Here is a 21,178-nt window from a genome sequence, read left to right on the forward strand (position 1 = left end):
CGGCGTCTCGGTTATTTTGTGCGGTAAAGTGGTGGTGGGGGCGTAGAGGAGGAGGGGGCGGGGATGGTTGGTGAGATGTGCTGACCATCTCCGGCGAGAAGATGGAGTGCGTTACAAGAGCAGTGTATCACTGCCCGGCCTGCATCTTTTATATATTGTATCGCCGCTTGGGCGCACGCGCGGCTTGCGCCTTGCCTGCACGGGCGTGGAATGTCCGAGAGCCTGTTGTCCGCGTTTCCTTTGTCGACCCGTGTTGTAGCGAATACATGATTTAGAGATGCCCCATGGGGGAAGAGGATCATGATCGGCTCTCGATGAGATCCTTTGCCTTCCAGCATGCCCTAAGGCTTTGCCCGTGGAGAGGTGTTTACTTTACCGGTGTTGTTTGAGAGAGACATAAAATGATAAATAAAAGGTAGGGAGGTTAACCAGGACTGAGCCTGGTTGGCTACCCTACACTGGGGAAAGGGAAAGGGGGACGGAAAGATCAAAAGAAGAGCAAGTCCACTGGAGATATCAGTCGGTCACTCAGTCCGGATCACAGACGCTGACTCAATCAGGTCGCTTTCAAATATCGCAGCAGCGCTTTTCTGGCCTTTTGTAGCTGCGATATGCGAGGCCATGGTCCCAAGATCTTGTTCGAGGTGAACGGCTTTCCATCTAGCTGATTGAGAGCTGTGCAGAGGTCTTGCCTTTCATTTTCAAAAGATGGGCAGTAGCACAGTAGGTGTTCTATGGTTTCCTCGACACCGCAGGCATTGCACTCGGTGCTATCAGCCATTCCAATCAGAAATGCATAATCATTGGTGAATGCGACGCCCAAACGTAAGCGGCTGCCCAGAAAAAGACGGCTGTCGCTCTCGAGCATAAAAAACGCGCTTCCTTCTTCGTTGTTGTCAAGCATTTGCCGTTATACCGGCCAAGTAAATGTTGAGAAACAAGAAAGCACAAAAATTTCAATGTTCGTAAGCTCGATGTTTTACTAAAATGCGCCAGTATTTGATGTGATCACCTTGGTTTTATATATATATGTATATACATACTTACTTTAGGAGGATCAAAGTGGCTATACCGAAGAACCAATTCTATCAAAATGAACAGTGCGCATTTTCACCCGTGTTGGCCTTGCGCTGCAACGTTGAAGACCCATGAAGTTACACTGACAGTGTCCAAATTCTGTTCGAATTTCAATTCGAGGCCATTTAGAAAGTTTCGCTGTCGGATAGTTTACCGGACGTTTAAATCAAAACGGGTTTCATATGAACTGAGCAAAGCCAAGCCTAGCGCTATTTCGTTTCGCGGAGGATCAGGGCGGGCCCGTCTGCGCGTCGGCCCAAAGACGCTGTCCGCGCTGAATTAGTGCAAGCGAAAGAGCCTACGCACGGACACTGACGCGCTAAGTGTGATTAACAAAGGCGCGCGCTCGGGGTGTACCATAAGCTCATCACGTTCGAGCATCCACGGTGCCCCTTGAGCTGCCTGCGTCGCGGCGCCTGATGAAGAAATCTTTCAGCGCCGTTGTCGCTATGACGTGTCCCCGGTGGCGGCACCCTGTCGCTGACGCCCTTGACACTTCCCACGCTGGCTTTTGCTATTCTTAGGCGACCGCCCTTTTCAGCAGACCGATGCAGAAGATGAAACGAGGGTTAGCACGGAAAAATAAAGGTTTGTCCGTGTTTGTTTAGGTTGGCAGACGTTTGTGTGGGTAAGAGAGAGTCGAACGGAAGCTTACTTGAGAAAGCAATGACGCCAGAGGTCCGCTAGAAAGATGTGGAAGAGAAACAGAATGAAATTTCCACTTCGCTTCACGCATCAGGAAGTTTCCAAATAACGTTGTTAGATTTTTTGTTTGTTTGTTCCAAACCACTGTGAATAGAGTAATTATTCCGGGAAGGTCTCTTTATTGAACGATGAATACTAATGCCTGCAAAACAACCGACTGTACACAAGTGAAGCGTTCGATGCGCAAGCTAAATCTAATCATGAAATAGATATTGAATCGATGTGGTTTGTGTCAAAGGTAGCAACGGGATATCCCTCGTCCGACGTCAGGTGACAATGCTGTACCATCGCAGTTGATGGCACGAACGAAGTAACATTCGGAATCAAATGTCATTGATTGATTCATTCTCATTCCTAATTATTTTCATCTCTCACGGTGTACACGTATGTGTACTCGACTTCTTTTTGCATTTGTGACGAGTATAGCGGCAAGAAAAAAAAAAAAACGCGCATTATGCTGCAAGTCAACTAAACCCTCTGCTTACACAATATGGGTCGGTTGCTTATGTAGGCTCCTGCTACTTCCGGGTGGCTGCTAAGTTTCCTTTTCACGAAACTTGCTCCAAACTTTCGACATCCTGGCGAGCGAGACTCACTTAGTTACCCTGAATCTTCATCAACCACAGAGGCTAGCTTTCTGTTCTGCTTCAACCACTTTGGGTTGAGCGGCGAGCCACGTCGACGTCTTTGGCGGGGGATGACGTGATATTTCGCCGCACCGTCGGCCATGCTCTCACATCTGCCGCCACTCCGCCAACCCTACACGAAGGTACCACGCTGCCTCGCCGGCCTGCGCCTTCTTTCAATTAGATTCCGTATTTCTTCGTCTGGCCGTATACCGAGCCCACTTCTTGCGCTTCCTGCCGAAGGAGCCACGAGGAGGAGTACGAGCTTCGCAACAGCTGTCACTCAGACGGCGCTGCCGGGATCGCTGACTCGCGAAACAAGCCCGGAGCTCGCGGTCTTCACGGAGCGAACCGACAACGAACACGGCTAACTCTTGAGATGAAGGAACGACGTCGCGCCGCATTTGTCAGTGACGCGGTTATCGGCTCTTGACAACCGCTAGCAAGAAAGGCTCAGAGTTGTGACTGGCAAGAGCTTCCTTTCTCTGTCACTCTCTTTCTCTATTTCTTCTGTTTCGTTCTTGTGAGCTGAAAATAGGCTACGCAATTGCGAAAACACGATTTATATTGGCGCTAAAGCACGGACGTGCGCAGTTTACTTATTTACAGGCGTAACTAAAGCATGATTGAAGCTGAAGAAAATAAGAAAGTGGGGTTGATTACTCATGCACCTTGTTCGTTCGTAACTGTTTGTTGTTCGTCAGTGCAATATACTCAACTCGTATCGAGTTGAAGCTCGGCCTTTCGGAAGAAAAAAAAAAGATGATTGAGCGCAGTTCCAGAAAGATCGAGGTGCTTGAACTTAATCTTCACTTAGTGAGATTTGGCACTATAGTGAGCCACCCTAGCTTATGCGTGGGGATAGACGGGAGGTGTGCTGAAATTAGAGGTTGCGGAGTACTGTGGCTGAACGTCTGTACAAACACGCAAGCTTAGCTCGGGCGACATTGCCGACGCCGAGTGCTGCGAGTTCTGGTGGCTACGTTTTCGCTTCGGATATATAGTGCTCACGTGGAAGCTCTAGGCCACATTTTGAAAGGAACATTTCTAGTGCATATGACAACAGTAACAATGACGAGAAACACAAGATCAATAACAACCGCCGTAGTGACTCTCTGGTCCAATATCTAGAGAAAGAGTATTCACAAACGGTGCAGAAAGCTCCAGGTTACAATCGATAGACCTTAACAGTCCATTTACCATATATTCCTATGAAAACCAGCTGCTCATCAGTAAGAACACTTCATAGGCTTGGGCTTGGCACAGCCCGTACTAAATTATTCTTTTACAAGATAGGAAAAACCGACAGCGCTGCGTGATCTTGTTAGGAGGCAGAAGGAGATATAGAACATCTCTTATATAACAGAGTGCAAAAATTATAATACTGACCGGAAGAGGCTTTTTGCGAAAGTACATGCTTTCAATAGGAGAGCAATATTGCTAAAATAATTCCTGGGTGCATGGACATCAATAAACTTGCAACACAGCGCAGCAGTCGCATTAGTACAGTTTCTTGAATAATCAGGAATATCTAAAAACCTCCAAGTCCTATGATTCTAACTTTGATTATGGTTTCGTATTTGTGGAACTGCTTAATTTTTTTCAACATTTCCAGATATACGTGCTTCCTTATTAACTTTTGTTATCATATTCCAATGGTTCTTCTGTGGTTGTTCATGTGCGCTGTGTTTTCCAACAACAAGGCTTGCCGTACGTGCATCAACATGTACACTAAAATGCTTGCGAATTGCTCATAAGGAACTATCTTGTTGTCTGTACGTGAGCTTTAGAACTGTTGATACTATAGTCTTCTTTCTTCATGTTCTGGTTAAATTTGTTCTTCGGCCACATTTATGGTTAGCCGCCTGGTTAGCTCAGAGAAAAGAGTGACTGCCCTGGAAAGGCGGTGGTCCCAGGTTCGAGTCCCGAACCAGGACGGATTTTTTTTCATCTGCGACACTTGTCGTTCGAGGAAGCCGTATGGGTTTCCTTTGTAGCAATTGCTACGATTGGGTGGATGTCTCATTTTCCTTTTATTAACACATCTATGAAGCAAGAAAAGAGGAGAACAGGGCGCCTTCTTACAGGCGCTTGAATAGAGTTGATAACAATATAAAAAAAAAACTTCAACGGTAAACACAACAATGTGACAATAACAACGACAGCAACGCCTACTTTTATACGACGACAACAAACAGAGAAAAAAAATCCGAAGGTTTCTTACTACGGCACAAAAGTAATTTCTTGCAACAGCAACATATTCTCAAACAACCTCTCAAGTACAACCTTGCAATGGACGCGACGAGGTTCTCACCCGCTGCAGAGCTCTCACCTGTCGCCTCCGAAATTCCTGCACAAATGTCATCATTCTCGCAGTCTTTGTGTCGCGAAAAACCTCAAACGAATAACCAAGCGCGGACACGGCGTGAAAGTGCTCTGGTTAGCACATCAGACTTGCACGCGAGCACTCGCATAGAGACGTTAGTTCGAAACTGTTGGTTGGGAAGGATAGCTTTATTTTAAGCAAGTAAGCGCTCATTCTGCTACCTACCGTGTGTATTGCCGACATTCGTATGTAACACCTAATGTATTGCAACAACTTAGGTGTAGCACTTCTGAACAAACTATTGAATATCGCTCATGCCTGTATTAGCGGATGCGTGTGCCATAGAAATACCTGAGACGACTGCATATACACAGTCATTGTGTCGGGATTCATTGTTTTACTGCGCAAAACTAAGATGCGCTCACGGACATTAGCAGGTGGCTTAAATGCCGTGATATATCGGCTGATTTAATGGGGTTTACTGATTCACTTTTACTAGCACTTTCCACACCGTAACCAACACAGTGGTGGTGTTTGTTAAAGTTTTCTTTTCCCTTACGACGAGTTTGAGTACAAAGATGAAGTGTACGGGCGACGACACAGCAACGCCGATAACTCGGCGATGAAAGCCGGCACTGTCCTCATCGGCGTAACGAATAGGATGTACTCACTATGGATAAAGCAAACACATTTTTGAGATAGCAAGTGCTGCAGCAATAATAAATCGATGTGAAAATTAAAAGAAACCTTCCTTATAAAGAAGCTCTCTCAAACAAAAGGCTGGTATTGCGAAATAGCACGCCCGCCAGCGTAAAGCATTGTAACGTAGGCCTCCCGTCACATAGCTTCGCACTGGGGTGTTCCATGGAATACTGGCAAAAGTCGAGGAAATAAAATGGCCTGCGACTCCTATTGAAAGGTCGCAAGGAAAACGCTCTCACGTATAAGCTTATTCTACCGAGCCGTAAGACGAAGAGCTCGCTTCGATTGCGATTTCGGTGAAGGCAACGTAGCATGCATTTGTCATAAGGCTTACTGTCAAAAACACTGCCTTTTATTCCGAATGAGTGGGTGTTTCGCACCGACAACCGAAGAAAAAGGTTGAAGGTTAACAGCGCCAATACCAGATGACCATAACCGCCGTTGCCTTGCGTGGAAGTGGAATTTGCGCATGACTTCTCTCTCACTGGGTATTTATAGGCATCGAAAAGGTTTAGGAACGGCATTCACTCAGGGCTGACTTTATGCCTACACAAAACCTCTTTTCGCATAGCAAGCGCTGGTACGTGCTCGAATTTTATAACTCATAACGCATAGAGATGCACCAAGAAATTGCCACTCACAGATGTAGTCAACGAAGAATCGCTTCATATCAACGTTTGGTTGAAAAAGACATATCCTATTTCACCAGTTATTATTTTTTTTTCCAGGAACACGAAGAGAAGGTGGCGAAGCTTTTCCGTTCTCTTGTAACGTTGATCTGAATAATGCCACGTATAACGCGAAACGTGATCATTCCGGCGTGCTCACCGACGACCATTTTATTAAGACGTTAATTTGTTTTTTAAAGATGGTTTCCGGAAGTTCCTCCTGTTGGCTTATTTTCATGCGATGACTTCAAGGACATAGCGTGCAAAAGAAAAGAGGGTTGGATGTAAGAAGTACATGAATTTAAGGCGACGACTGGAGGAGCCATAACTTCATTGGGAAAGCGGTTATCACAGCACACATGACCTCTTTTCACCTGCTACCTTACTATATGGCACGTGGGTTCACTTTGTCCAGAATGTGCTAATTACGAGAGGCTTCCTTCACCAGTAAAATAGTTCACTAATCGGCGCGGACACAGAGTCAAGCTCCAACAAGGTACAAGGGCACAGCACAGTAGAAGCTCAGTTTCACATGCCGATAGGTGGCTCCAGCGATGACAAAGAGCCATCATGATGGTGTCAAAGCATAACCAAATTATTTCATTCGCTTTCTGCATTTGGCTCGCTGCTCGCGGTCTTATTATCTACGCATACGCTTCCTCTTTCTCTGTGTTAGCTCTCTACCGTTTCAGATCACATAAATAGTGGGTTTTGTCAGCTGATCTCTCTAAATACACCGTACGTGTAAAAAAAAAACACGTTTCCGGATTTATTTGATCAACGAGGAAAAAAGGGAATTGCTGATAGCGTGCTTGATGATAGTAAGGTACCGTCTCGGCAGACTATAGGTTGGCTAGAGTTGGCTTTGGCTTGACCTTGACCTTGTCTTCTCCGCAGCGGCTGACTCCGGAGCAGAGGAGATGGAGGCCGGATCGAGCTGTCCGCCTGGTCAAGTGCCCTGCGGCAACAGCTCCTCCTCATGCCTTCCGAGGCGGCTTCACTGTGATGGATACCCGGACTGCAGAGAAGGCGAGGACGAAAAAGACTGCAGTAAGCCTTAGTTACTTGGCTTGTGCGGGTTCGCTTGGCGTGTGTTCCAGTGCGCACTTGCGCAATTTCGACACTCAGTGCCGTTCAGAGGGGGCCCGTTTCTTACTGCAATAGGCCCATAGCTCAAAATATGTGGTATTTGCTCTAATGGGCTCCTGATGTAGCTTTTAAAGAAAATGCGTGTGTGCAGAAGGGAAATACGTAATTGCTCTATAATGTGGCCCTACACCGTTTCGCCGAAGACGCACTTAATTATTTTTTGTGTATGACAGCCTTGCAAAATCTTGTGATTGTTCTTGTTGTTTGTGCTGGAAAACAATAATGCATACGTGCGATGGAATATTGGCTAAAATTAGAGTGGTAGGAAAAAAGAAGACGGAAATAAGAGAAAGTATCGTAGATGTATATGTATTTTTTTTATTATGGATGGATGGATGGATGGATGGATGGATGAACTTTAGGGCGCGCGTGAGCGCGGAACGTGCTGCTCCAATGTCGGGACAGAGAGGCCGAGCCTCTCCACCGCGTCGTGGGCCCGTTGGAGAGCCCATAACTGTTCTTCGAGGTTGGGGCTGCGTAGAACTGCATGCCAGCGTGAAGAAGTGTTGCTTTCATCGCCGCGTAACGTGGAAGACCGCCAGAGCATGTGATCTGAATTCGCTAAGTCACTGCATAGTGGACATGCATTTATTGTCTGAACTTCGGCGTAAATCCAATGATGAAGTAGGGGGGGGGGGGTATGCGCCAGTCTGTAGAAGCCATATTGTTAGAGCCTGAGGTTTATTGAGTTTACAATGTGGGAGGGGGTGGGTACTCAGAGCCAAGTAAAAGTGCTTGGTAAGGTCGTTGTACGAGAAAGGAGAGTCTTGATTGTCTGTACCCCCAACATCACGCTGCCCGTTAGCTACGCGGTCGATGATCTTTCGCGCAGCATTCTGTGCCGACTCATTGACCGGGGCACCCTCAATCTGTCCCATGTTGGCTTGAAATCAAACCACACACAGTCATCTGCAGATGACTGCGTGTGGTTTGATCTCCTTGCTTCCAAGTATCCCTAAGGCCAGCTCGGATATTGTTCCTTTGGCAAATGTCCGAACGGCTGATCTCGACTCACTGTAGATCATTGTCCTCTTGTCGTTCAATAAGGCCATCGCTATTGCAGCCTGCTCTGCGATCTCAGAGGACGTCGTTCGAATCGAGATTGAGTTCGTCACTTGACTTTCATGGTCTACGCTAACCGCAGCGAGGGCCCATCGATCGGCGTGGTGCGCTGCGTCTACGAAACTGTTCTCCGAAGCCCATTCACGAACATTTCTCAGGAGGGCCTTCGTACGCGCCTGACGTCTTCCCACGTTGTGTTCCGGATGGATATTTCCTGGGATCGGGGCGACAGGGATGCACCCCCACTGCTCTCGAGGGATGCTGTAGAACTTCGTCTTGACTATTGTGGGGTGAACGTTCAGCTCCTGTAGGATGTGTCTAGCATCCGGTTAATGACCTATCCCACACATTGGGTTTGTGCCATTGTTGAAAAAATTATCATCATCGTCAGCGTCATAATGATCATGGTCCGCTTCTATTTCGTCGTGTCACAGTTCCTCGCCACTTACTTGCCTCGTCTTGTTTCCAGGTGTTTGCAGCACCCCGTCTCACAAACAGCCATAATTTATGCATGGAACTTACGTTACCAATCACACAAATCATCATCTTCGTGAGCTCTCCTCATTTAATATGCGTATAATTTTCCTGGTTTCGACTTTGCTCACGTTTAAAACAGGGGATCAAAGTGCCGGCTTCAAGTTCGAGAGGTGTGGGGCTCAATGCTCAGCTCGACCAATGGCACAGGCTACATTAACGCTGGCAAACGCTCTTTGGAGAGGCCTCGAAGGATCAGCGAAATTGACGAGTCTCCACAAGACCAGCTGCAGACTGCGTTTTTTACACAACGCCTGCAAAGATTCTGCGACTGAACGTAGAGAGCTCAGCAAAATAGGTAAAAAAGCATCAATTTACACCGTGTGAAAGAAAAAGCCTGACCATCCATCGTCAGGCACGGCATCTGCACGATCTGTCGTATTCAATGTCAACAGTCTTCTTTAGTGATTTCTTTCACCAGCACCGTGCGTGCTACAGGCACGTATCCACTCACACAAAAAACACGCAGACATACAAACGCACACCAGGATTTTTATTGCCTGCATGAAAAGAAGGCCGAAGTAGAAAAAGGTGGAGGTCACTGGATACATCTTAAATGGCCTTTACACTGCCCCCGAAAAATCCCATAAATCTCGAAGCGCACTTACTCTTCGGACGAGCTCATGTTGCCGTAACTCGCAACTGCACTCATTGCCGGGAGAGCGCCTCGAAAAATAATACACCTTACTACGGTCCCTACATCTCCCACTCGAGCCATTCGGAGGAGTGGAAGGGAGGTAAGGGGGCGCACGACACGGCCCCCCTCCCCCCCTAACCGTGCCCCGACGTCGGGCTGTCTTCTGACCTGCAGACGAACACGGTCCGCTGCGCTCGCCGCGTTCGCCGTGCCGCGCTGCGCAACGACCCGGCGCTTTTGCTGCCATAGTTTTCGTTAGGAAAGGTAAACGGGCCTGCCCTGTTCATGTCGCGTTTCGCCGAACCATTGTCCCGCGAGGATGCAGCTCGTAGCGCGCCGTCTGATTAAACCAAGTGCGACGGCAAAAAGGCTTTGCTGGGTGACAGGACACAACGGAGAGTATGTTCTTTCCTCTTCGGCCCAGCCGTAGGCAATAATAAAGCTGCGAGAGTCGCGTTTATTTCTCCTCCTTTCGGCGTCACATTTCTCCTGTATTCCCGGAGGTGGTTGCCTCAGTGTGCTTTACTACACGGCTCCTTGACGCGTCTCGCTGAAAGCGCTGTCCCGTATGTGGCGAAATATGCGGGTTGACTTAGCTTTTCACAGACTTAACGATCAGAACGCTGAGTATGGTGTCAATGACTATGAGTAACTACGCTAAGTGTCACACTGCGTAGCGTCTAATTGACATATATGCGTTGTTAAACAAGCGTTCAGTCATACACGTATTGCACGTGTACGCCTTGGTTGGTGTCACAAGACGACGAAGTAGTATACGCAGTATGGGCACATAAAGCGTAGTCTAGAACAGTGCGCTCTCTCGTCACTGGCCTGTGCAGACAGGATATTGCCTAACGACGGAGTCCTACAGTTCTCTAAGAACTGAGGTGAAACAGCGCGAAAAAGACGAGGACACAAGGAAACAAATACCACAGACAAGCGCTGACTGCCAACTGGAAGTTTCACCTCAGTTCTAAGTATGAACCAAGTAGCCCTCATCAAGATCTTAGTAATACAGTTCTCTAATTCGGACGCCGTGGCTCGGTGCACGAGTGCCTCTGCATTCCACCCACATCATGTGCAGTCGCCTCTTCTGGAGATCCAACACACGACCTTGTTGTAAGCAGCGGAAAGCCATAGTCATTGAGCCACCGTGGGGGATAGCATAGATTTGTGATGGTAAAAACCAGCGCCGACTCATGGTGTTCACTAAAATTAAGAATGAAAAATAAAAAGCGAGACGTTCAGTGTGGATAACAAAAACTGTACGTTATTGCTATTCATGCACAGAAGCCGCCTGATTTCGTTACTTTCTCACAGATCAAGCAACTAGAAATGAGCTAGCCATCCACCGAACTACAAATACCAAGGACAACGTTTCACTGCAGAAAGCTAGATGACCTTTAAGAGGAAGCTTTAGCTCGGATGCTCCTATCTAAATACATGTGAAAGGAGAATTCGTTTTTCTCAGCAACCGCTGCACCAAACTTCGTGAGGTTTGTTGCATTTGAAAGAAGGACTTAAATTCTATTGACTGTTGGTATCCAATTTTTTATTTAGGTCATAAAGTTTTTATTAATAATTGGCAAAAATCGAAAATTTTCAAAAACGAAACTATCAAGTTTACAACTCTGTAACTCAGCAACAAAAAACGATAATGCTATTCTGTGAATTGCATCTAATAGAACATCTAAAGTGGACAACATTCATATATTACACATGAATCTTTAAAAAAATTTGTAATATGGAAATACAGCTTCTGTAAAACCCTTGTAAACAGCGTAACAAATTCACTTAACATGTAAAGTGTCATATAAAAGTTGTCCGCTTTCAATGATCTAATGGATGCCGTTTACAGAACCACGATATCTTTCTTGATGCAGAGCTATGAAATGGTAAACTTCATGCTTCTATTTTTTTCAAACTTTCGCAGTTTTGAAAATTCTTGCAAGCAGATTCATTCATGCCCTAAATCGAAATTCCGCTTCCCACAGCCACTAGAATTTCACTTTCTCTCACAAATGCAACGAATTTAAATAATATCGGCCAGGGATTTTTTTCGGGAAAGCGTTTTTTGCGTTTTACATGTATTTGAATAGGCCGCGTCAGAGTTGGGCCCGAGCTAAAGCTTCCTCTTAAGAAGCACGGCATATGATTCATTACAGCGCGATATGCTAATTATGGCGTTTTTTCGACATTCGAGTGTAAGTACGTGACCTGAAGACATGTGACATGCGCCGAGGCATTGAACTTCCCCGCAGCTCTACCGGAGTTGGCGATCTGTCGCATCTCGGCCGCGACAACGCGACACCTTGTGGCGCTACGGTACGCGAGCGCCGGTTAGTCACGTGGTATTTTTCATTTTTCGCGCGTTTTATTTATTATCCTGAACAAATAAACGGGCAGGAAGTAACTGGCCTAAAACATGCGAGCGTCAAATTACTTTCGATTTCCTACAAATTCTTCACTGACAGCAGTGCATTCAGAGTAGTAAGTAAAAGTTGGCTAACTGCAAATAATTAATAAAGTGAGTCTGCTCGACTGTTAACAATACGCACTTAGTTGTCTTCGCGTAGAATGGCCCGTATAAAAAAAAATGGGATTCATCATTGCTAGGACACCTTGTATATGGTATCCCTTAAAGCTGGAAGCAGACTGGCAAGCCCATAACATTTAGAAGCCACAAGATAGAGACATCATCAGTTCTGAAAACACGGCTGGCGAAAGCACTTGCACTGGCCAGACCATTTCTAGGGCTTCTACTATTCCACTCAGTTTTGACAATTCGGTTTCGTGCGGTCTGGTCATCTGCTTGGACGGCAAGCTGCTTGAAAAGATGGCATGGGCATAAGCTTCCAATTCAGACAGACTTGGTAATGTCAGCCTCAAACAGAAACACGCTCAAAAAAAGCAGCGTGTGGTATAAGCATTGAGAAGAAAACGATCTGCTCAGCAGATATTGACTCCAACCTTTGCGAAATAACCTCCATTTTCTCCTACGTAAGACGAAATTGGACCCGTCTTCTGGCGCACAAAAGTGGAGTGCTTTTGGAGTGTCAATGGATAGAATTACAAAACGAGTCTGCAGAAAAAAAAAGTTTCAGTCACAATAGATACATCTAGGCTTGCCAACTTATCAGCCATGTCGGAAAGTACGTAGCGTGGTGAAGTACTTTTGTGCGTTTTCATTGATTTCACAATTGACTTTCTTCCGCTATCGCTTTACAAGGTTAGTGCCTCATTCTACTGAAAATGTACTATTTATTCTTTATCTGAAGAGATTAGCCAAGAGTATGGCAGGACACGAAAAAGAAGAAACAAAAGATGTAAAGACGGAAATGAAGCCCGTATATTCAATAAACTTCAAATTGAATTTCTGCAGTTATGTGATCACAAATTACTTTGTTTACGCCAGTAAATTATTACGTAAACATTTTTCATTCGTTGCTTAGTGTTTGGAATTTAAGATCGAGTTTTAAGTTGTAATGCGCCAAGTTTTCGTATGACACGCGACTCACCCGGCGCTCCGACATAAAAAAAAGACAAAATTGTTTATTGTTATAGCTTGCAAACATTTCACAGCAGAGGACGCCTTTTTTTTTCCAGGCCGTTGTTGCTGCCGAGAAGAGAAAGGTGCAAAGAGAGTTCGACGCGCGACGAGAGTTCAAATTTAATCGTAATGTTGGTCTGTTGCAATTGCGGAATCGAAGCTCATCAGTGCAGAAAGCATGTCCGCTGAGTAGAAATATTGAAGCTATAACGTTAGTTTCGAGAGGTCCCTGTTTCCTTCAAACACAGCTGCTCTAGGGTTCTGGCGCTCTGTAACTGAGCACGGCCTCACCGGTTCCATACCCGGCCAAGGCTACTGTATTGCAGTTGAGGCGCTACACATAAACACCTGTGGGTTAAGGCTTGGCAATTTCGCGGGGTGAAAAAAAATTAAGTACGCCTCCCCTACAGAGTCCTTCATGGACCCGATGTGGCACTGGGTCGCTGCAAATACAGTTGGACGATCCCTGATATCTCTCTTCAATCTTGGAGAAAACTGAAAGGACGCCCCGCTTATTACTTTCCGCAACGTCTTCTTTGCACACGGTGGCAGAAAGGCACGCGGAGCTGTAATGCGGTTAATCAAATTTTTCAAGAAATAATTTATCGGAAATGTTGTTAGTAGCAGGATTCCTAATAAGTAACATGCTACAGTTCTAACGTTCCAAGAACCGTCCTGAGTTGATAGCTTACGCAATGACTTAGTGAATAGTAGATAATTATTAGTTAATCAATGATTATCAAACATTTGCTCCTTAGGTTCTCCCTCTGCTAAAGATGTGTCGGTGAAGTAAGCAGATCGTTGTATTCAATGCAAATTCTTGAAAACAATTTGGCTTTGCGCTCATTGAAGTCATGTCGCATATCCTTACAAAAGCATTCTTCCGCTATAGCCTTCCAAGGGACAGCGATAATTGAACTTGAACTCGGAAGCATTGGCAGGTTATGTCCTACAGAATAATAAACGACTGGAAGTCCAGTCATACGCGGCCGCCACACATGTTCCCGTTGTGCATGCCGATGGTTCTAGCAGTTCGTGACGCGTACAGAAAGCGGCTCCTAAGCGTCAACGCTACGCCCTGAAAGCATGGAAAAAAAATGGAAGATTTTGTTTTATTTCACACGCTCCAAATACCCTTGTGTACTGCACCAGTTTGCGACAAAAGCTAGCATAGTGTGGCACATGATGTCTTTCACCTGGGCCAAACCACGCTCTATAACCGTGCACGGGGCTCCCTTTCATTATCCGACTGATCACGTGAACGCTGTGGCCGACGTAATGACCGGCGCCTACGCTATATACGTCCGCTCGCTGGTTGCTGTGGTGCCGCAAAACAGATGCAGAAATCGCTGGCAGAGATTGATGAGCCCCACACACGGGCGAACACATGACTGCGACTGTTCGGAGCCGCCCTATACTCGATCGCGAACGCGCTCACGTTCGGTGCCGTATAGTCATCGAAAGGACCGAGCGAGCTTATAGTTGTAGCACACACGGCACACGGAGAGGAAACGCCGAAGGGTATATACGCTGTGGACATATCGGCGCGGGGCGATTCATCATGGCCTCGCCGCGGTCGCGTATTTCGGTGTGCCGCGTTCGCCGCGGCTCTGGCAGAGGCTAAAGGTGGATCGGAGCCAGTCCATCGCAGAAATCGCACGAGCTACTTCGCTCCTTCTCCGTAGCCCCACACGCCTGCGGCTGCCGTCTGGTATGAGGCCAGCCGGCGGCTCATTGTGGTCTGTCGGGGGCGTCCCTTCGTCGTATATCACGACGCACCCTGGTCGGCGCATCTGCCTTTTAATGACCGTTGCGACCAACTTGCCAAGATGCGCTTCGCGCGAGAGGCGGCGCCTCCGCGAGACGACGGCTCCTCCGAGACGACAAAGGGTTCGACCGGAAAGGTCACCACGCCGGAGACCTTTCGATTGTACGAAGGATCTTGATCGAGTTCCGACTGACTTCCTCAGCTCTTAAAGGGCACGCGTAGGCGACAGTCCTTGGCAAGCCAGCGTGGTTTCGATGGAACACGTCTTCGATGTCGTAGACTCGTTACTGGGCGAACATGACATAGGCTTACTTCCGGCTTCCGGAGCATCCTATGAAGCATCGAGCAGCTTCCCCCCCCCCGCCCCCCCACCTCTGTTATAGATTGTGATTTGGCCGTCCGTACTTCGACTGCCAATGTCTTCTTTGATTTATCTGATTTTCAATGCACCAGCCCCTTACGTTAGAAATCTCCAACACACCTTTCAGTCATCCTTTGTGTTTGGAAACCTAGTGTCGCTTTTGCGTTGAGTTCTGGTTGTGACATGGAAGCCTTCGTCGTGCAGGCGAAGGGAAAGAGAGAAAAGGAGGTGATGGAGAAAAGATGGGGTGGTCAAGTTTGGAGAAGATTTTAGAGTCACAATAGGCAAAACTACGGATAAGATATTTTCAAATCCATGACGTCACAGTGACGCACCGGTCTTGGGTACCTGAGAAAAAAAAAAGGACCCTAATTTTCTCTTGAAGCAACCAACCTCTTACCGCTAAGTCAACAAACATAGACCACTGAAAGTACTTTATCATTCTAAACTGATTATGTGTTTCTATTTAGTGCCCCTTAAGAGAAAATGTTGTAGCTTCGGCCACGTGTCGTTGACAATTAACTTAGGAGCCTACAAGAATTGTTTCAATAAAGATTTTTATGGAGGAACATGCAGTCGCCTCCTGCTTGCGAACCTTTATGTAATCTCTGAGCTAAGACATAACCTAGAGATTGTCACCGACGTTTATCATCGACACGGGTGCGAGCGTTGAATTTCGTGATATTCCTATAAGCTGTTCGGGGAGTAGGAGCTACGGATAAGCTAGAAGACGAGTGTGGCAGCCACAGCGCGCTCTTTGCAAAACCTCACAATATGCGTGTTTTTTAAAAATTAATATCATGCATGCAGTAAGCAAGCGCCTTTTGACCGGCGCTTCATTGCTAATCGCGCTTCCCCGAGCTGTTCCTGCGACGTCGTCGTCACCGCACTCCAATTTTCGGTGTTCTTAGAAGTGCGGCGAAGCCTGCTTTTCAGGGTGGCTGTTGCTAGGATGTGAAACGCGTGGCGTGCAGTCTGCAGAACTCTTGTGTGGTGTGCGTGACCCTTTCTGTAAACTGTGACTGCGGTGAGCTTCATAAAGGTTGTCCATATTGCCATTATTGAGCGACAATTTCTAAAGTTACAACACCCTGCTTTTAAAAACGTCTGATAAAACCAGGTGTAGCGCGCAACTTCTAACTGTATGTGCTCATCAATGTTAAAAGTATCCACACTAGATAAGAGTTACCATGTGAAATTCGATTTCACACCCTTTCCCTTTTAAATAAGTCTAAGCTTGCGGTGAAAACCCTGCCGTATAATGAACGTGCCAATGAGGGATCCATGACACGCCGTCTGTGATATATATTACTCGATGTGTAAAGCGAGAGGCCTAATGCATTTCCTGACCAGGTTATACTAGATCGTACCTGCTCATGTTTGCAGACAAAACACATTATAAAAGAAAAAAAAAGTTCGGTCAATTCCCATTTTTGTCGAAATCCAGTAAGCGATCCATTTACTTTTTTTTGCTATGGTTATGTAAGTCTACTGTAATCTCTCATACATTTTTTTAACCTTTATTTCAACATCAGGGATGGTAGGGGTGCACCCAAAAAGCAAAAAAAAAAACACGAACGAACGAACGAACGAACGAACGAACGAACGAACGAACGAACGAACGAACGAACGAACGAACGAACGAACGAACAAACGAATGAACAAACGAATGAACAAACGAACGAACAAACGAACAAACGAACAAACGAACGAACGAACGAACGAACGAACGAACGAACGAACGAACGAACGAACGAACGAACGAACGAACGAAAGAACGAAAGAACAAACGAACGAACGAAAGAACGAACGAACGAACGAACGAAAGAAAGAACGAAAGAACGAAAGAACGAACGAACGAACGAACGAACGAACGAACGAACGAACGAACGAACGAACGAACGAGCGAGCGAGCGAACGAACGAACGAACGAACGAACGAACGAACGAACGAACGAACGAACGAACGAACGAACGAACGAACGAACGAACGAACGAACGAACGAACGAACGAACGAACGAACGAACGAACGAAACGAAACTCGGCTGCTTCCAAAAGGAATTGCTCTGCTACTTATTATGCTATTTCGCAGTACAAACTCTTGTATGTTACCTCTAAGTGAAAAAAAATAATGTGATCAGAAACTGCGTTGTTTACAAATGCGCTGACTGTAACCGCGCTTTTCTTGCCTACTTGATTTCAGCTGACCTGCACGGAGGCCTCTCAGCGGTCCTAGGCGTGTTGTTGAACTGGAGTGCGCACAATGTCAGCAGGACACAGGACTCGTCTCCTCGGTTCTCCTGCAGTAAGGCACCAACTTTTTTTCTTTTATTCTTTTTTCTTACCATCGCCGGAATCGATCACTTTGCTTTAGAACATTCTACTTTTTTTGTGAAGCGCCGATTACAAAGAAGCAGTTGTTGATCGGGGTCTTATTATGACAGAAAGATGAAACGAGCGGCTGCCGCGGAAATGCGGTGGTCCCTGGTTCGAGTCCCGGACCAGGACGAATTCTTCTTCAACTCTGAGGCTTTTGTTTTGAGGAACCCGTATGGGTCTCCTTTGTAGCAATTGCTACGAACGGGTGGATGTCTGATTTTCCCTTTATTAAAGATGAAACGAACAGCTCAAAAAAGCACAATGTTATTTTATCTACGTTGAGAACGTTAAAGAATAACCACGTTGCAACAGCAATACAAGGGCCATGGCTCATCGGAAAGCCTTACAGGGCTGCAGAACGTAACCTATCATGGTAGCATACCAAATACAAACTGCGTAAACTTCAGAACGTGCTTGTACTAATATGATTTTCAGCCTTGTTAATTTTATTAATGTACTGGTGATGACTGGGAGCTTATTACTGTCGTTGAAAAGATAATTATGCAGTCATTGCATTCTATCGGTGTTATCATACTGGGCAGAAACTTAGAAGTTAACAATGAAGTTCGAGATGAAGTTAAGGATCGCGCAAGTAGCGATGGCATGAAAAACGATAGGCGTAACGTTAAGAGACAGGAATAGAGCGGTATGTATCAGAGAGCAAGAAGGGATAGCCGATATTGTGGCTGACATTAAGAGAGAGAGAGAGATTAAAGTTACAGAATGAGTGCCAAGGGAAGGCAGCGCAGTCGAGGACGGCAGAAGATTAGGCAGGGTGATGAAATTAGGAAATTTGGAGGGGCAAGTTGGAATCGGCTTGTGCAATACAGACGTGATCTCCGATCGCTGGGAGAGGCCTTCGTACTGCAGCAGAAAAGAAAAAGGCTGCTTCTGCTGATGGTGATAATGACTGGTGATGATCCCGCTTACTATTTTCATTGCCTCGCTTTCAGATCGCACAGATGTCCCAAAGGCTTGTTACTGTGATCTCCACTCAAAGAGCAGAGTGTTCTGCCAAAATTCGAACCTTACCCAGGTCCCGAGGGCAATACCCGATGTCACCCGTCTGTAAGAGTTTCCGCATGCTTGATTTGTTTCATTGTTGCTCGCCTAATGGCACATTTCATAGTTTTCTGAGTAGCCGCCTGCACTGTGTTGAAGGTTAATCACAAACCCAATTTCTCTGCAATATTTTAAACTGCGTGAAGAAGACGATACGTGAACAGAAACACCGACGTACACGCCGAGCGCAAACTTTCGACTGGCTTTATTTTGTGACGGCAGGAAAGTTATGAGGGATTTCGAAAACGCAACACAAGGAACAATCGTAAAGCAATCGTGCACGAGGCAGCGATGAAAATAGCAGGACATGTAATGCTATTTTGGTATATATAGACAAAGATAAAGAAAGTTTGGCAAAAAATTAGACGATCACAAGAGGAGGAGGCGGGCTGCTTGGGCGAAAAGTCTGTTGGACCTGCAATTGTCTTTTTACATGCGGAGCCCTACATTACAGAAATGAAGTCTAGCTCGTTCTTGAACTTCTGAGCCTTATTACCGAGTGCGTGAGTAGGCTGTGTTTATACGGGGGCTCTTAGCTGGCCTTGTTGGTTTACGTACACTATGGTGGGGTCGCGTTTAGCCGTGTTTAGCATCAAGTATGACTTTCGCATTGATTTCTAACTGCTTTATTGTGCCGGCCGGCCAGCTGAGTCACCGATAGCGTTGTGCCCTTTGTGTCGTCTGCCTTATATTATTATGCTGCTTCGAATAAAGAATCAGTTGGCAGTCAGCGCATTTGCCTGTCCGGTGATTTTTTTTTTTTTTGCCACGTTCCGTCGTCTGCGCTATGTCGCCAAATGTGAAGAGTGCGAAAAAAAAAACATGGTACGTGTAAGATGCTACACGCGAAAGCAGCGTTTGCCGTAGAAGAGTCACGTTCTCAGGTGTTTGCATTCTTCCGTTTCGACTGCATGTCGCGGTTGCTTCGCAACTTCGCGAAACCCCGTTTGATGGTTATGTGCCGTGCACGATGCGTGTTGTTGCGAGTGATCTGACCTTGCAGCGATGTGTGCCATTTCTTCCGCTTGAGCGCTTCGATGTTCGGTAAATTGGCGAGGCTGCCCTACTCACTGCCGAAGAGGCCACTGTCCCCGGAAAAAAAACGTGCTTCGCGTGTGGAAAGTTGTATTGTCCGAGCAACGAAGCACAAGCTGATGATAAATAACTGTTGAAACGTTGCTCACGATTTGAGTAATAATGTTTTCATACGTTACCACCGCACGCAGCCTTTTTTCGCCCCGTACATTAGGATATGAAAGCCTGGTCGTCTACAGCATGTCACATGCCGTTACAACATATTACTCATCCAATGATGTACTTTAAATAACCACTAAGCCTGCGCTTCCGCAGTGTCCTACAACACTATGATTATACCTAAACAGCTAAGTCGACGTTCTTGGTTTTAAGAGACGATGACTAGTTGAGAGTTTGCTAACGCAGCATTTGTACGCATATAAATATGGCCTACAAATCCTGTGAACGCAAACTAACTTGGCTTTTTAGTACCAAAAGCAAGGCGCGCTCAACCTTATAGGCGCATAATATTCGGATTGCTATGGAACCGGTTTAGGTTATATTAGTTTCTTTTTCTCGTTTTTTGAATTAACACAAATGGCAAACACTTTCCTGTCAATTTTGTTTTAAAATACTGAACATGCAAGGGCTTTCTTGCAAGAGAGTAGGATTTTTTTGTTTGGAACAGTTTTAAACATATCAAGGCGTCAATGTAGTTCCTGCTTGCGGCTCAATCAAGCTGTCGTTGCGGACAGCTTCTGCTAGTCTTCACTAACATTTACTATGCGCTCTGATGCAAACAATTGATAGTTATCGTTACGTTCAACTACGACAGCACATACAGCGGCATCAGTGGCAACAACAACTTAACTGTGTATTTTATTTCCGTGTTTCCAGTACTTTTACAAACAACAGCATGGGAATTCTGCCTTCGGGCGCATTCTACGGCTACACGAATTTAACAAGCCTGTGAGTGCGACTCTGCTTAGCAGCAGGACTATAACATTTCCACATGAAAGCGCCATTCTGCGAGTGGTACTAACAGGTGGTGCAAATTTTTTTTTCAGGATGATTGTAAACTCTATTACTGGTATACAACCTGGAGCGTTTCGTGGGCTGGACATGCTACGAATCATGTAATGTGATTTTCAGCTCTATCTTAAAAGCTGTTCTGATGCTTAAAAATGCATTAGAATGCTTCGTGGTTGTTTTGGTATAGCTAACCTTTTGATAGGTTTTTTGTTTTAATGATGACACGAATGTTTGTCTCTGTTGCTTGTTCCCACTCGTCAAACACGTTTTTGTCGAATTAACGTCACGAATCTGGTAAATAATTGGAAAAGACCTACAGACACTAAGGTGACTGCGACCAAATTTGATTCTCTAGTCACCACTGGTCTCGGAGCGTTTGGGCAAATGAAAAAAAAAAAAATCGGCAGCATGTTACACTCCTGTGACACGTGAACGCGAAAGCCTGCTGCACACGTGGCAATGCATTCAGTTATCTGATCGGAGGGGTCAGACTTCTTGCAAGACATAACGAGCTGTAGTGTGGAGT

General features: G+C 46.0%; 1 protein-coding gene across 1 annotated transcript in view; it reads left to right on the top strand.

The window, feature by feature from the left end:
• Positions 1–21,178, top strand: part of LOC142579064 (relaxin receptor 2-like) — a 172,473-nt gene that overhangs the window by 124,323 nt on the left and 26,972 nt on the right. The window contains exons 2-6 of the mRNA XM_075688887.1: positions 7,002–7,154; positions 17,369–17,470; positions 18,498–18,612; positions 20,518–20,589; positions 20,688–20,756. Of these exons, the coding sequence (XP_075545002.1) occupies positions 7,002–7,154; positions 17,369–17,470; positions 18,498–18,612; positions 20,518–20,589; positions 20,688–20,756 (511 nt within the window). The remainder of the gene's footprint in view (positions 1–7,001; positions 7,155–17,368; positions 17,471–18,497; positions 18,613–20,517; positions 20,590–20,687; positions 20,757–21,178) is intronic.

This window comes from Dermacentor variabilis, chromosome 4, assembly GCF_050947875.1.
Source record: "Dermacentor variabilis isolate Ectoservices chromosome 4, ASM5094787v1, whole genome shotgun sequence".
In the NCBI taxonomy this organism is placed as follows: domain Eukaryota; kingdom Metazoa; phylum Arthropoda; class Arachnida; order Ixodida; family Ixodidae; genus Dermacentor; species Dermacentor variabilis.